Source organism: Procambarus clarkii, chromosome 42 (genome assembly GCF_040958095.1).
Source record: "Procambarus clarkii isolate CNS0578487 chromosome 42, FALCON_Pclarkii_2.0, whole genome shotgun sequence".
Lineage (NCBI taxonomy): Eukaryota > Metazoa > Arthropoda > Malacostraca > Decapoda > Cambaridae > Procambarus > Procambarus clarkii.
The window spans coordinates 34,351,126-34,365,410 of record NC_091191.1 but is presented as its reverse complement, the minus strand read 5'-3'; the positions used below and the strand labels follow the sequence as shown (position 1 = coordinate 34,365,410).

At 48.8% G+C, this 14,285-nt stretch overlaps 1 protein-coding gene across 1 annotated transcript in view; it reads left to right on the top strand.

Annotated features, from left to right (window-relative positions):
* LOC138373528 (putative neural-cadherin 2) overlaps nucleotides 1-14,285 on the top strand; it is a 350,877-nt gene that overhangs the window by 186,397 nt on the left and 150,195 nt on the right. The window contains exon 2 of the mRNA XM_069339746.1: nucleotides 2,060-2,179. Within this exon, the coding sequence (XP_069195847.1) occupies nucleotides 2,060-2,179 (120 nt within the window). The remainder of the gene's footprint in view (nucleotides 1-2,059; nucleotides 2,180-14,285) is intronic.

Genomic DNA, 14,285 nt, shown 5'->3' with positions numbered 1-14,285 from the left:
GTGGACAGGTGGTGTAGAGGGTAGGGAGAGAAAGGTGGGGAAGGAGGAGGGTAGGGGAGGTGGGGAGGGTGGAGGGTAGGGGAGGTGGGGAGGGTGGAGGGTAGAGGAGGGAAGGTGGGGAGAGAGGGTAGGGTAGGGGAGGTGGAGAGGGTGGAGGGTAGGGAGGGGAGGTCGGGAGGGAGGGTAGGGTAGGGAGGTGGAGAGGGTGGAGGGTAGGGAAGGTGGGGAGGGAGGGAAGTGGGGAGGGAAGAGGAAGGATGGTGGGGAGAGTGGAGGGTAGGGGAGGGGAGGTGGGGAGGGTAGAGGAGGGATGGTGGGGAGGGTGGAGGGTAGGGGAGGGGAAGTGGGGAGGGTAGAGGAAGGATGGTGGGGAGGGTGGAGGGTAGGGGAGGGGAGGTGGGGAGGGTAGAGGAGGGATGGTGGGGAGGGTGGAGGGAAGGGGAGGGGAAGTGGGGAGGGTAGAGGAGGGATGGTGGGGAGGGTGGAGGGAAGGGGAGGGGAAGTGGGGAAGTGGGGAGGGTGGAGGGAAGGTGAGGGGAAGTGGGGAGGGTAGAGGAAGGATGGTGGGGAGTGTAGAGGGTAGGGGAGGGAAGGTGGGGAGGGTAGGGTAGGGGAGGTGGAGAGGGTGGAGGGTAGGGTAGGGGAGGTGGGGAGGGAGGGGTCAGTGGGGGGCATCATACCCATCACTGGGTAGTGTTGTCGACGTGGGGCTCATTAGAGTTATTATCGTAAATATTCAATGTAATATTCGACTTGTTCTCCGTTTTACTTTTTATATTATCATTATTACATTTATTATTATTATTACATTTATCATAATATTTATTTTTATTATCTCTCTTCGTATTTTCTCACACTTCACGTCCCTCACATCACCTCTCTTCACGTCCCCCACCTCACCCCTCTTCACATCCCCCACCTCACCCCCTCTTTACACCCCCACATCACCACTCTTCACATCCCCCACCTCACCCCTCTTCACGTCCCCCACCTCACCCCTCTTCACACCCCCCACCTCACCCCTCTTCACCCCCCCCCCACCACACCTTTGATGTCCTCTCGAGCGAGAAAACAAAAGTTTGTCGGGTTGGTCCTGTGGCCGAGATTATTGTCCTCCTCCCGCAGGTCCACAGGACCAGACCGTCGCCACCAGCGACTGACAAATGTAATTTGATTAGAAATGACAATCAGATTTGGACCCGAGAACACCTGGTCTGCGTCCTGGGCCCAGGTGACATCTGTGTAGGACCCGGGAACACCTGGTCTGCGTCCTGGGCCCAGGTGACGTCCGTGTAGGACCCGGGAACACCTGGTCTGCGTCCTGGGTCCAGGTGACGTCCGTGTAGGACCCGGGAACACCTGGTCTGCGTCCTGGGTCCAGGTGACATCTGTGTAGGACCCGGGAACACCTGGTCTGCGTCCTGGGCCCAGGTGACGTCTGTGTAGGACCCGGGAACACCTGGTCTGCGTCCTGGGCCCAGGTGACGTCTGTGTAGGACCCGGGAACACCTGGTTTGCGTCCTGGGCCCAGGTGACGTCTGTGTAGGACCCGGGAACACCTGGTCTGCGTCCTGGGCCCAGGTGACGTCTGTGTAGGACCCGGGAACACCTGGTCTGCGTCCTGGGCCCAGGTGACGTCTGTGTAGGGGGTTATGTGAAAAGGTGAGGTGATTATCAAGGGAAAGCGTCAAACCATTACGACTATATAGTACTTGGAAGGGGTCAGGATAAGGATTTGGGATGGGACGGAGGGGGAAGGAATGTTGCTCAAGTACTTTGACGGTTAGGGATTGAACGCGGACCTGCATGAAGTGAGACCGTCGCTTACCGTCCAGTCCAAATAGTAGAGGCTCATGTTTTCTATGTATAGACTAGTTAGGCTAGGTGGTGGTGGGGGGCCGGGCGTCATAGTGGCTGGTACTCGTCCATGGGGACCGGACGGTAACGTAACGCACACATATGAGTCAAGGTATTTCGTAGTCCCTCTGTCTGTCTGTCTGTCTCCCTGAGTTCACCCCGAGACAACCAACTAACCCCGGACTGGTTTTCTCTCCGGCAGTGACCAAGTTGGTGGGGAGCGACCCGGTGGAGTTCCAGCGTCCAGAGTATTTCGCTGAAGTACCAGAGAACACCACCCGCGACCTTCTGCTGCGACTCTCTGCCAGAGTCCAGAGTCCAGGTGAGTCCTCCTCCAGGCATTGGTACTGGTCCAGTGTCCAGGTGAGTCCTCCTCCAGGCACTGGTACTGGTCCAGTGTCCAGGTGAGTCCTCCTCCAGGCACTGGTACTAGTCCAGTGTCCAGGTGAGTCCTCCTCCAGTGTCCAGGTGAGTCCTCCTCCAGGCACTGGTACTAGTCCAGTGTCCAGGTGAGTCCTCCTCCAGGCACTGGTACTAGTCCAGTGTCCAGGTGAGTCCTCCTCCAGGCACTGGTACTGGTCTAGTGTCCAGGTGAGTCCTCCTCCAGGCACTGGTACTAGTCCAGTGTCCAGGTGAGTCCTCCTCCAGGCACTGGTACTAGTCCAGTGTCCAGGTGAGTCCTCCTCCAGGCACTGGTACTAGTCCAGGGTCCTGGTGAGTCCTCCTCCAGGCACTGGTACTAGTCCAGTGTCCTGGTGAGTCCTCCTCCAGGCACTGGTACTAGTCCAGTGTCCAGGTGAGTCCTCCTCCAGGCACTGGTACTAGTCCAGTGTCCTGGTGAGTCCTCCTCCAGGCACTGGTACTAGTCCAGTGTCCAGGTGAGTCCTCCTCCAGGCACTGGTACTGGTCCAGTGTCCAGGTGAGTCCTCCTCCAGGCACTGGTACTGGTCCAGTGTCCAGGTGAGTCCTCCTCCAGGCACTGGTACTGGTCCATAGTCTAGGTGAGTCCTCCTCCAGGCACTGGTACTGGTCCAGAGTCTAGGTGAGTCCTCCTCCAGGCACTGGTACTGGTCCAGTGTCCAGGTGAGTCCTCCTCCAGGCACTGGTACTGGTCCAGTGTCCAGGTGAGTCCTCCTCCAGGCACTGGTACTGGTCCATAGTCTAGGTGAGTCCTCCTCCAGGCACTGGTACTGGTCCAGAGTCTAGGTGAGTCCTCCTCCAGGCACTGGTACTGGTCCAGTGTCCAGGTGAGTCCTCCTCCAGGCGAATTCTCATTCGGTCTAAAGTTTATGCGAGTCTCTCTATGCACAGTTGCAATTCCAGCCAAAAACGTGATTTCTACTTCCAGCAACAACACGGCCTCCATATATACAGTTCGTCATAATACTAAATAGACATAGTACATTAACTGAACCGAACCGTTAGTATATTAATACATTAGTTACCGCACTTACATTTCCCTTCCAAAATAAATTTCCTCTACATTTTCCTCCCCAAAGTCTAAAAATTTGCAATAACAAAACAGGACACCAGGAATGTCAGCCTCTATATATTATGGAGCTATAGCATAGAGCGGCTCCCACCTCCTCCCTCTCCCACCCCATAAAAGCAGGCTGGTACGAGTGTTTTAGGGAGTAACATGCAAGGGAAGACTAATGAAACTGAAGTTCACATCACAGAAGTAAAGCAACACCTAGAGTGACATGATCACATCTTAAACAATCGACAAGGACAAGGCAAAATAAAAGTGGACTTGATCTTCCCAGGACCTGTAAAAAGGGGGGCCAAGGCGGTCCCAGAGCCGGACAAAGGGGGGCCCCTAGGTGCATCTATGACCAGTAAAAGGGGGGCCTTGGCGCCCCCAGGACCAGTAAAAGGGGGGAATCGGTGCCCCCAGGACCAGTAAAAGGGGGGGGGGGACTTTGGTGCCCCTAGGACCAGTAAAAGAGGGGGCGCCTCGGTGCCCCCAATACCAGTAAAAGGGGGGGGGGCCTCGGTGCCCCCAATACCAGTAAAAGGGGGGGGGGGACCCTCGGTGCCCCCAGTATCAGTAAAAGGGGGAGGGGGCCTTGGTGCCCCCAGTATCAGTAAAAGGGGGAGGGGGCCTTGGTGCCCCCAGTATCAGTAAAAGGGGAAGGGGGCCTCGGTGCCCCCAGTACCAGTAAAAGGGGGGGCCCTCGGTGCCCCCAGTACCAGTAAATGGGGGGGGGGCCTCGGTGCCCCCAGTACCAGTAAAAGGGGGGGGCCCTCGGTGCCCCCAGTACCAGTAAATGGGGGGGGGGCCTCGGTGCCCCCAGTACCAGTAAAAGGGGGGGGGCTCGGTGCCCCCAATACCAGTAAATGGGGGGGGGGGCGCCTCGGTGCCCCCAATACCAGTAAAAGGGGGGGGGACCCTCGGTGCCCCCAGTATCAGTAAAAGGGGGAGGGGGCCTCGGTGCCCCCTGTACCAGTAAAAGGGGGGGGGGACCCTCGGTGCCCCCAGGACCAGTAAAAGGGGGGGGGGGGGACTTCGGTGCCCCTAGGACCAGTAAAAGAGGGGGCGCCTCGGTGCCCCCAATACCAGTAAAAGGGGGGGGGACCCTCGGTGCCCCCAGTATCAGTAAAAGGGGGAGGGCCTTGGTGCCCCCAGTATCAGTAAAAGGGGGAGGGGGCCTCGGTGCCCCCAGTACCAGTAAAAGGGGGGGGCCCTCGGTGCCCCCAGTACCAGTAAATGGGGGGGGGGGCCTCGGTGCCCCCAGTACCAGTAAAAGGGGGGGGGCCTCGGTGCCCCCAATACCAGTAAATGGGGGGGGCCTCGGTGCCCCCAGTACCAGTAAAAGGGGGGGGGGCCTCGGCGCCCCTAGGACCAATAAGAGGGGGGGTCTCGGTGCCCGCAGGACCAGTAACCCCAGTACCAGTTAAAGGGGGTCCCTCGGTACCCCCAGTACCAGTAAAGGGGGGCTTCGGTACCTCCAGGACTAGTTAAATGGGGGGGCCTCGGTGCTCCTCAGTATCAGTAAAAGGTGGGGCCTCGGTGCCCCCAGTACCAGTAAAAGGGTGGGCCTGGGTGCCCCCAGTACCAGTAAAAGGGGGGGCCTTGGTGCCCCCAGTACCAGTAAAAGGGGGGGCCTTGGTGCCCCCAATACCAGTAAAAGGGGGGCCTCGCTGCCCCCAGTACCAGTAAAAGGGGGGGCCTCGGTGCTCGCCAGTACCAGTAAAAGGGGGGGCCTCGGTGCTCCCCAGTACCAGTAAAAGGGGGGGTCTCGGTGCCCCCAGTACCAGTAAAAGGTGGGGCCTCGGTGCCCCCAGTACCAGTAAAAGGTGGGGCCTCGGTGCCCCCAGTACCAGTAAAAGGTGGGGCCTCGGTGCCCCCAGTACCAGTTAAAGGGGGGGCCTCGGTGCTCCCCAGTACCAGTAAAAGGGGGGCCTCGGTGCTCCCCAGTACCAGTAAAAGGTGGGGCCTCGGTGCCCCCAGTATCAGTAAAAGGGGGGGCCTTGGTGCCCCCAGTACCAGTAAAAGGGAGGGCCTCGGTGCCCCCAGTACCAGTAAAAGGGGGGCCTTGGTGCCCCCAGTACCAGTAAAAGGGGGGGCCTTGGTACCCCCAGTACCAGTAAAAGGGGGGGGCCTTGGTGCCCCCAGTACCAGTAAAAGGGAGGGCCTTGGTGCCCCCAGTACCAGTAAAAGGGGGGGCCTTGGTGCCCCCAGTACCAGTAAAAGGGAGGGCCTTGGTGCCCTCAGTACCAGTAAAAGGGAGGGCCCCGGTGCTCCCCAGGAGCTGTAAAAGGGAGGGAGGCCTTCGGTGCCTCCAGGATCAGTAAAAGGGGGGAGCCTCGGTGCCTCCAGGACCAATGACAGTGAATTGATAATATGGTAACTGTTCTGGTAACTGCTTGTTATGCAATATTTTGTTGAAACAAAAAAATCCATCGGAAACAAAAGGAAACAGGACCGTACCTTATGGTGGTGGAGTTGTGTCCCGCGATGAGCTAAAAAAGCCTTACCTGTAATGACAGAAAAATTCATTATTAATGTGCCTATGGGAACAATAAGAACATAAGAACAAAGGTAACTGCAGAAGGCCTATTGGCCCATACGAGGCAGCTCCTATTCTATAACCACCCAATCCCACTCATATACTTGTCCAACCCGTGTTTGAAACAATCGAGGGACCCCACCTCCACAATGTTACGCGGCAATTGGTTCCACAAATCAACAACCCTGTTACTGAACCAGTATTTACCCAAGTCTTTCCTAAATCTAAACTTATCCAATTTATATCTATTGTTTCGTGTTCTGTCCTGTGTTGATACTTTTAATACCCTATTAATATCCCCCCGGTTATGTCCATTCATCCACTTGTAAACCTCTATCATGTCACCCCTAACTCTTCGCCTTTCCAGTGAATGCAACTTAAGCTTTGTTAATCTTTCTTCATATGAAAGATTTCTAATTTGGGGAATTAACTTAGTCATCCTACGCTGGACACGTTCAAGTGAATTTATATCCATTCTATAATATGGCGACCAAAACTGAACTGCATAATCTAAATGGGGCCTAACTAGAGCAAGATATAGCTTGAGAACCACACCAGGTGTCTTGTTACTAACGCTGCGATTAATAAATCCAAGTGTCCGATTTGCCTTATTACGAACATTTATGCATTGATCCTTTTGTTTTAAATTCTTACTAATCATAACTCCCAGATCCCTTTCGCAATCCGACTTCGCAATCACAACACCATCTAGCTCGTATCTTGTAACTCTATCATCATTACCTAACCTCAGAACTTTACATTTATCAGCATTAAACTGCATCTGCCAATCCTTTGACCATTTCAAAACCCTATCTAGATCAACTTGAAGTGATAGTGAGTCCTCCTCCGAATTAATTTCCCTACCGATTTTCGTATCATCGGCAAATTTGCAAATGTTGCTACTCAAACCTGAATCTAAATCATTTATATATATTATAAACAACAGAGGTCCCAGGACAGAGCCTTGAGGCACTCCACTTACAACATTTTCCCACTCTGACTTGATTCCATTTATACTAACTCTCTGTTTCCTTTGGTATAGCCATGCCCTAATCCAGCTTAATATAGCACCCCCAATACCATGAGACTCTATTTTTTTAATCAGTCTTTCATGTGGCACTGTATCAAAAGCTTTGCTAAAGTCAAGGTATACAACATCGCAATCCTTACCACTATCAACTGCCTCAACAATGCTAGAATAAAAAGATAACAAATTTGTTAAACATGAACGGCCATTTATAAAACCATGTTGCGACTCAATTATTAATTTATGTTTTTCAAGATGAAGACGAATTTTATTTGCTATTATAGATTCGAGTAACTTTCCCACAATAGACGTTAGGCTAATTGGTCGATAGTTAGACGCAAGTGATCTATCTCCTTTCTTAAAAACTGGTATCACATTAGCAACTTTCCAAAACTCTGGCACTCTGCCTGACTCTATTGATTTATTAAATATGGTTGACAGTGGGTCACAAAGCTCCTCTTTGCATTCTTTAAGCACCCTAGCAAACACTTCATCCGGCCCTGGGGATTTGTTTGGTTTGAGTTTTACTATTTGTTTAAGAACATCCTCCCTGGTAACTGCTAAACTCGTCAACCTGTCCTCGTCCCCACCCACATAGACTTGTTCGGCTGAAGGCATATTGTTAAGTTCCTCTTTAGTAAATACAGATACAAAATATTTATTAAAAATACTACTCATCTCTTCATCACTATCTGTTATTTGACCTGTCTCAGTTTTTAATGGACCTATCCTTTCCCTAGTCTTAGTACGATATAACTGAAAAAACCCTTTAGGATTTGTCTTTGCTTGCCCTGCTATGCGAACTTCATAGTTTCTTTTTGCTTTCCTTATCTCTTTTTTAACATTTCTAACCAGTTGTACGAATTCCTGTTCTAAAGTGACCTCCCCATTTTTAATCCTTTTGTACCAAGCTCTCTTTTTACCTATAAGGTTCTTCAAATTCTTTGTTATCCACTTTGGGTCATTAGTATACGATCTATTCAATTTGTATGGTATACTACGTTCCTGTGCTTTGTTTAGAATATTCTTAAATAAGTTATATATTGAATCCACATCGAAATCCCCATTTAAGTCACCTATCGCTGGGTTCATGTCTCGCTCCAAGACCGGCCCACACCCCATACCCAAGCCTTTCCAATCAATTTGACCCAAAAAATTTCTTAGGCTATTAAAATCAGCTTTTCGAAAATCTGGCACTTTAACAGAATTTTCTCCTACTGGTCTATTCCATTCTATGCTAAATCTGATTTCTTTGTGATCACTGCTCCCTAGCTCACTCCCTATTTCGATGTCATTAATTTGCGTTTCCCTGTTAGTTAACACTAAATCTAAAATATTATTTTCCCGTGTTGGTTCCTTAATGTGTTGCGTAAGAAAGCAATCGTCAATTAATTCTAGAAAATCTTCTGCTTCACTATTCCCTGTTTTGTTCAACCAGTTTATTCCGCTAAAATTAAAGTCACCCATGACATAAATACTGTTAGATCTAGATGCTCTAGATATTTCATCCCATAGATGCTTTGCTTCCATTCTGTCTAAATTTGGTGGCCTATATATTACTCCTATTATAATATTATTAGCTTTTTCGTTTAATTCAATCCAAATAGTTTCTGTGTGTGGCTCTGTTTTGATTCCCTCTTTGAGACTACATTTCAAATTGTCCCTAACATATATGGCTACTCCACCTCCTCGTCTAATATATCTATCTGTGTGAAATAGTTTAAATCCATATATTTGATATTCAGCTAATAGTTCTCTATTTTCTACATTCATCCACGTTTCGGTAAGTGCAATAATATCTATTTTTTCTGTGCAGACAAGAGCATTTAATTCGTTAATTTTATTTCTTAGACTTCTACTGTTAGTGTAATATACCCTAAGTGAATTGTTATTTTGCGGACCTTCTCTTTCCCTGATCGTTTTGCCAATTCCTTTCTCCCACAAACACATACTTTTATTACCTCCTTCCTCCAAATCAATTCCCATACCTCTATCTACTAACAGTTTAAACCCAAACAAACACCTCTAACCACTTCTTCTAGCGAGTTCGCAACAGCAACAACCCCAGCTCTCGATAGATGCACCCCATCACGAGCATACATTTCATTTCTTCCATAGAAGTGTTCCCAGTTGTCTATGAAAGATATTGCATTTGATTTGCAATATCTTTCCAGCCGGCAATTGACACCAAGTGCCCTCGATATCCATTCATTTCCCACTCCCTTTCTTGGAAGAATGCCACATATGATCGGGATTCCTCCCTTGCTCCTAACTAACTCTATGGCTGTTTTATACCTAATAATCATATACCTATATAATCATATACCACATATAACATATGAATTGTCACATCCACCTCCATGTTGGTATGCAAGAGATGAACAGACTCGAGATGATGCTTACCTTCTCCAGAGGAGGGTTGTGCTGTGACCCCTTGTCGTCGTGGGGTCAGACAAGGGGGTCAGCGTCAACACTACTCAACACGTGCTCACTAAGGCAAACAAAAGCGGTGTTGCCAACATTCACGAATCACTCACAATGAACTAACTATCCAGTACGAGACGAGAAACACTGCAAGAACTAACTATCCATCAAGGTCGTAATTTTGCCACAGCAATAAAAGACAATTTTCACCTTTTATTTCCAGTAACTCACTAAACTTTCTAGGAGTTAACATTTAGTAGCGGCGTGTCCTGCCCTGGTGTCTTGCGCATTCTTCACACTGCACTTTCAGGATTTTCCTAGACACGAAACAACTAACAATAAAAATACTCGCACCCGTAAACCGCAACGCTGTAGTTTACTAGTCCACACACCAGTGCTAACTAACACCCAGTTTGTTAAATACCACAACATGCAGTCTTCATAACTGGGTGTGACTGAACACTTGGGAAGATGTTCACAGACACTTTAGATGTCACCACAACACAGCCAACACCCGCCACCATTACCGTCATACTGGCCTCACTCCCCAGACTACACGGCTCCACACGGCATTCCCAGTTACCAATGACTCGGAATAATAACATGCTAATAAACCCATGTTAAGCCAGGTGGTGTTTCATCTCAGCCCAGCATCAAAACATTCACCAAGTGCTTATCCTACTTCATGTGTTCGAATCACACGGCAGTAGGTATTTTGTCCTTTAAATTTGAATGCGAATAAATCAGCCGGTCCTTGTAAACAGTGACTGGGCTCTCGTTGACCAGCCGCCGGCCCGCAGATGTTGGGGTGCGAGAATGTATATTGCGATGCTTATCCGTTCTAATAGGGATGGGTAAGAAGCACTCTGTACTTTGGTACAGAGTGCCTGGTACCAAGTCTTGTACAGTGTTGGTACCAAAACTGTACAATATGAAGATACTATATTATAAGGCACAGTTTAAACACTCTTGTACATCAACACGTAAGGATGTCAGGCCGCGAATTTCTCGAAGTTGACATTTTAGTCTTTATACCATAAGGACATAAGACTTAGTATTGTAATTTTGCTAACAAAATATATCTTTCCACCGTTCACAATAGGACGCTTGTATGGTCTTTGGGACTTGTCTTCACCGAGTGTACGAGTCAAAACATTACCTTATTGAAATGGATGATTACAAATATGCTTCGTTTAACGAGATCAGTGGAGTTAATAGGTGTAGATTATAATCAGGTTTTTCCTTCCATTTCTCGAAGTCGTGTGACAAGATGGGAAGAAGAACCTTCTTGTAATTCAAGATGGGAAGTTCCTCGGTGGTCACATTGACAATAAACTAAATTGACATTGCCACATACACAATGGTACTAAAATGGTGTCTAAAACAGTAGACATTCTCTCCAAAGTCAGATACCATGCTCCTCGCCCTGCCCTAGGTACTCTTGTGTTACTCACTCATTTATCCATGAGAGAGAGAGAGAGAGAGAGAGAGAGAGAGAGAGAGAGAGAGAGAGAGAGAGAGAGAGAGAGAGAGAGAGAGAGAGAGAGAGAGAGAGAGAGAGAGAGAGAGAGAGAGAGAGAGAGAGAGAGAGAGAGAGAGAGAGAGAGAGAGAGAGAGAGAGAGAGAGAGAGAGAGAGAGAGAGAGAGAGAGAGAGAGAGAGAGAGAGAGAGAGAGAGAGAGAGAGAGAGAGAGAGAGAGAGAGAGAGAGAGAGAGAGAGAGAGAGAGAGAGAGAGAGAGAGAGAGACAGAGAGAGAGAGAGACAGAGAGAGAGAGAGACAGAGAGAGAGAGAGACAGAGAGAGAGAGAGAGAGAGAGAGAGAGAGAGAGAGAGAGAGAGAGAGAGAGAGAGAGAGAGAGAGAGAGAGAGAGAGAGAGAGAGAGAGAGAGAGAGAGAGAGAGAGAGAGAGAGAGAGAGAGAGAGAGAGAGAGAGAGAGAGAGAGAGAGAGAGAGAGAGAGAGAGACAGAGAGAGAGAGAGAGAGAGAGAGAGAGAGAGAGAGAGAGAGAGAGAGAGAGAGAGAGAGAGAGAGAGAGAGAGAGAGAGAGAGAGAGAGAGAGAGAGAGAGAGAGAGAGAGAGAGAGAGAGAGAGAGAGAGAGAGAGAGAGAGAGAGAGAGAGAGAGAGAGAGAGAGAGAGAGAGAGAGAGAGAGAGAGAGAGAGAGAGAGAGAGAGAGAGAGAGAGAGAGAGAGAGAGAGAGAGAGAGAGAGAGAGAGAGAGAGAGAGAGAGAGAGAGAGAGAGAGAGAGAGAGAGAGAGAGAGAGAGAGAGAGAGAGAGAGAGAGAGAGAGAGAGAGAGAGAGAGAGAGAGAGAGAGAGAGAGAGAGAGAGAGAGAGAGAGAGAGAGAGAGAGAGAGAGAGAGAGAGAGAGAGAGAGAGAGAGAGAGAGAGAGAGAGAGAGAGAGAGAGAGAGAGAGAGAGAGAGACAGAGAGAGAGAGAGAGAGAGAGAGAGAGAGAGAGAGAGAGAGAGAGAGAGAGAGAGAGAGAGAGAGAGAGAGAGAGAGAGAGAGAGAGAGAGAGAGAGAGAGAGAGAGAGAGAGAGAGAGAGAGAGAGAGAGAGAGAGAGAGAGAGAGAGAGAGAGAGAGAGAGAGAGAGAGAGAGAGAGAGAGAGAGAGAGAGAGAGAGAGAGAGAGAGAGAGAGAGAGAGAGAGAGAGAGAGAGAGAGAGAGAGAGAGAGAGAGAGAGAGAGAGAGAGAGAGAGAGAGAGAGAGAGAGAGAGAGAGAGAGAGAGAGAGAGAGAGAGAGAGAGAGAGAGAGAGAGAGAGAGAGAGAGAGAGAGAGAGAGAGAGAGAGAGAGAGAGAGAGAGAGAGAGAGAGAGAGAGAGAGAGAGAGAGAGAGAGAGAGAGAGAGAGAGAGAGAGAGAGAGAGAGAGAGAGAGAGAGAGAGAGAGAGAGAGAGAGAGAGAGAGAGAGAGAGAGAGAGAGAGAGAGAGAGAGAGAGAGAGAGAGAGAGAGAGAGAGAGAGAGAGAGAGAGAGAGAGAGAGAGAGAGAGAGAGAGAGAGAGAGAGAGAGAGAGAGAGAGAGAGAGAGAGAGAGAGAGAGAGAGAGAGAGAGAGAGAGAGAGAGAGAGAGAGAGAGAGAGAGAGAGAGAGAGAGAGAGAGAGAGAGAGAGAGAGAGAGAGAGAGAGACAGACAGACAGAGAGACAGACAGAGAGACAGACAGACAGACAGACAGACAGACAGACAGACAGACAGACAGACAGACAGACTCAGACAGTCACTGTGTAGTCATCCAGAACCATTACATATTATGATGGTGTCAATAACAACTTTACACAACCGACAGATCAGCTGTGTCCGGATACTATTCATTGTCTTGGCTGACAATGTGGCATATTATTACTCTCTTACAAAAGTGTTGCGTTTGCCACACCTGCTCTGCCACACCTGCTCTGCCACACCTGATCTGCCACATCTGCTCTGCCACACCTGCTCTGCTACACCATTCATTCTGGTAACCGTGAAACAGAACCCATCAAAAAAATGTGTTAAACAATGGCTATAATCACCTTCTCTTTACCTTCCCTATCCTTCCACACTTTCTCTATCCTTCACCACCTTCCCTATCCTCCACCACCTGCCCTACCCTTCACCACCGCCCCTACCCTTTATCACCTTCCCTACCTTTCACCACCTTCCCTTCCCTTCACCACCTTCCCTACCCTCCACCACCTTGTGGTGTGGGTGTGGAAGAGAAACTCACAATATAAGGTACGAAAAAAAGGTGAAAGGCGAGAGTAAATAGGTATATAGAAAACCTCAGAATGCCTATTGGTGAAGATAAAGTGAAATAATGACAAACGAGATAGCAACATAAGAGCAAGAACGAGAGCCTATAGGATCTAAAGCTAAGACAGATCACGGTTGTCAAAGGGTTGGAACATCTAAGTATGTACTGGGAAATACAAGACTCACCATCAACAAAGCCAGGTGTTAGGTCCATGTTGGACATGTTGTGCATGAGAGCAGATACAACTAGACGGCGTCTGTGAAGAGTAGAGGCAGCAAACATTATTTTATAGAAAGGCTAATCCATAAGATGATTTAAAGTCCCTAACATGACAGAAGAGTGCATTGTTTGTGTCTGCAGACTCAACACTTCTTTTGTGTTGCTTTAGTCTGTCATTAAGAGTGCGGCCAGAATCACCAAGTTCCGGGAGAGGAAAAGATGAACAGGATATATACTGCTGCAAATAACACCAGTATTGGAAACAGAAGGAACAATGCGAACGAGAAAACTAAGAAGTGTATTAATTTGTCTTTAGGTGAGTAATATATCAACATGACGCAAGACATTATAGTGAGGTTCATAAGTTCAGATACGTGGCTCTACTGCACTTATAGTTGTAATATAAACAAGCCAGTGAATGAAGAACACAACGGCACACTAGTGCAAGAAGCTAACACGAAACTGTTCCAAAAACACAACAGCGAACGAAAGGAGCATCACGACCTGTCTGCTAGCGAGACAGCTCATTAAATCTCGACGAATCAATTATCACTAATGAAGAAAAATAAATCCTGAGGCATAATGATTTGTTATGATATTCTGAGCAGGTTCCGTGGGGAGGCTTCCCTCATTGGTGTGTGTTTGTGTGGGTGCTCGCCTAGTTGTCTCGCCTAGTTGTGCTTGCGGGGGTTGAGCTCTGGCTCTTTCGTCCCGCCTCGCATCTGCCAATTAACAGGCGTACAGATTATTTAGCTTATTGGACTCTCTCAAATTTTTATTTCAAACTGTTCATTGATCACATCAATGCCAAATAAAATCAGTTTGTTAACTACTCTGACACTGAACAATAATTCTAATGTCTCTGTGGCTCATTTGGGAACTGTGTTTATACCTGTGGCCCTTTGTTCATGATCCACCCGTGCTAAATAGTTTGTCTTTGCCCACCCTGTCAATTCCCATGCGAACTTCTAGGTGGTAATAATGTCTCCCCTTACTCTTCTGTCTTCCAGGGA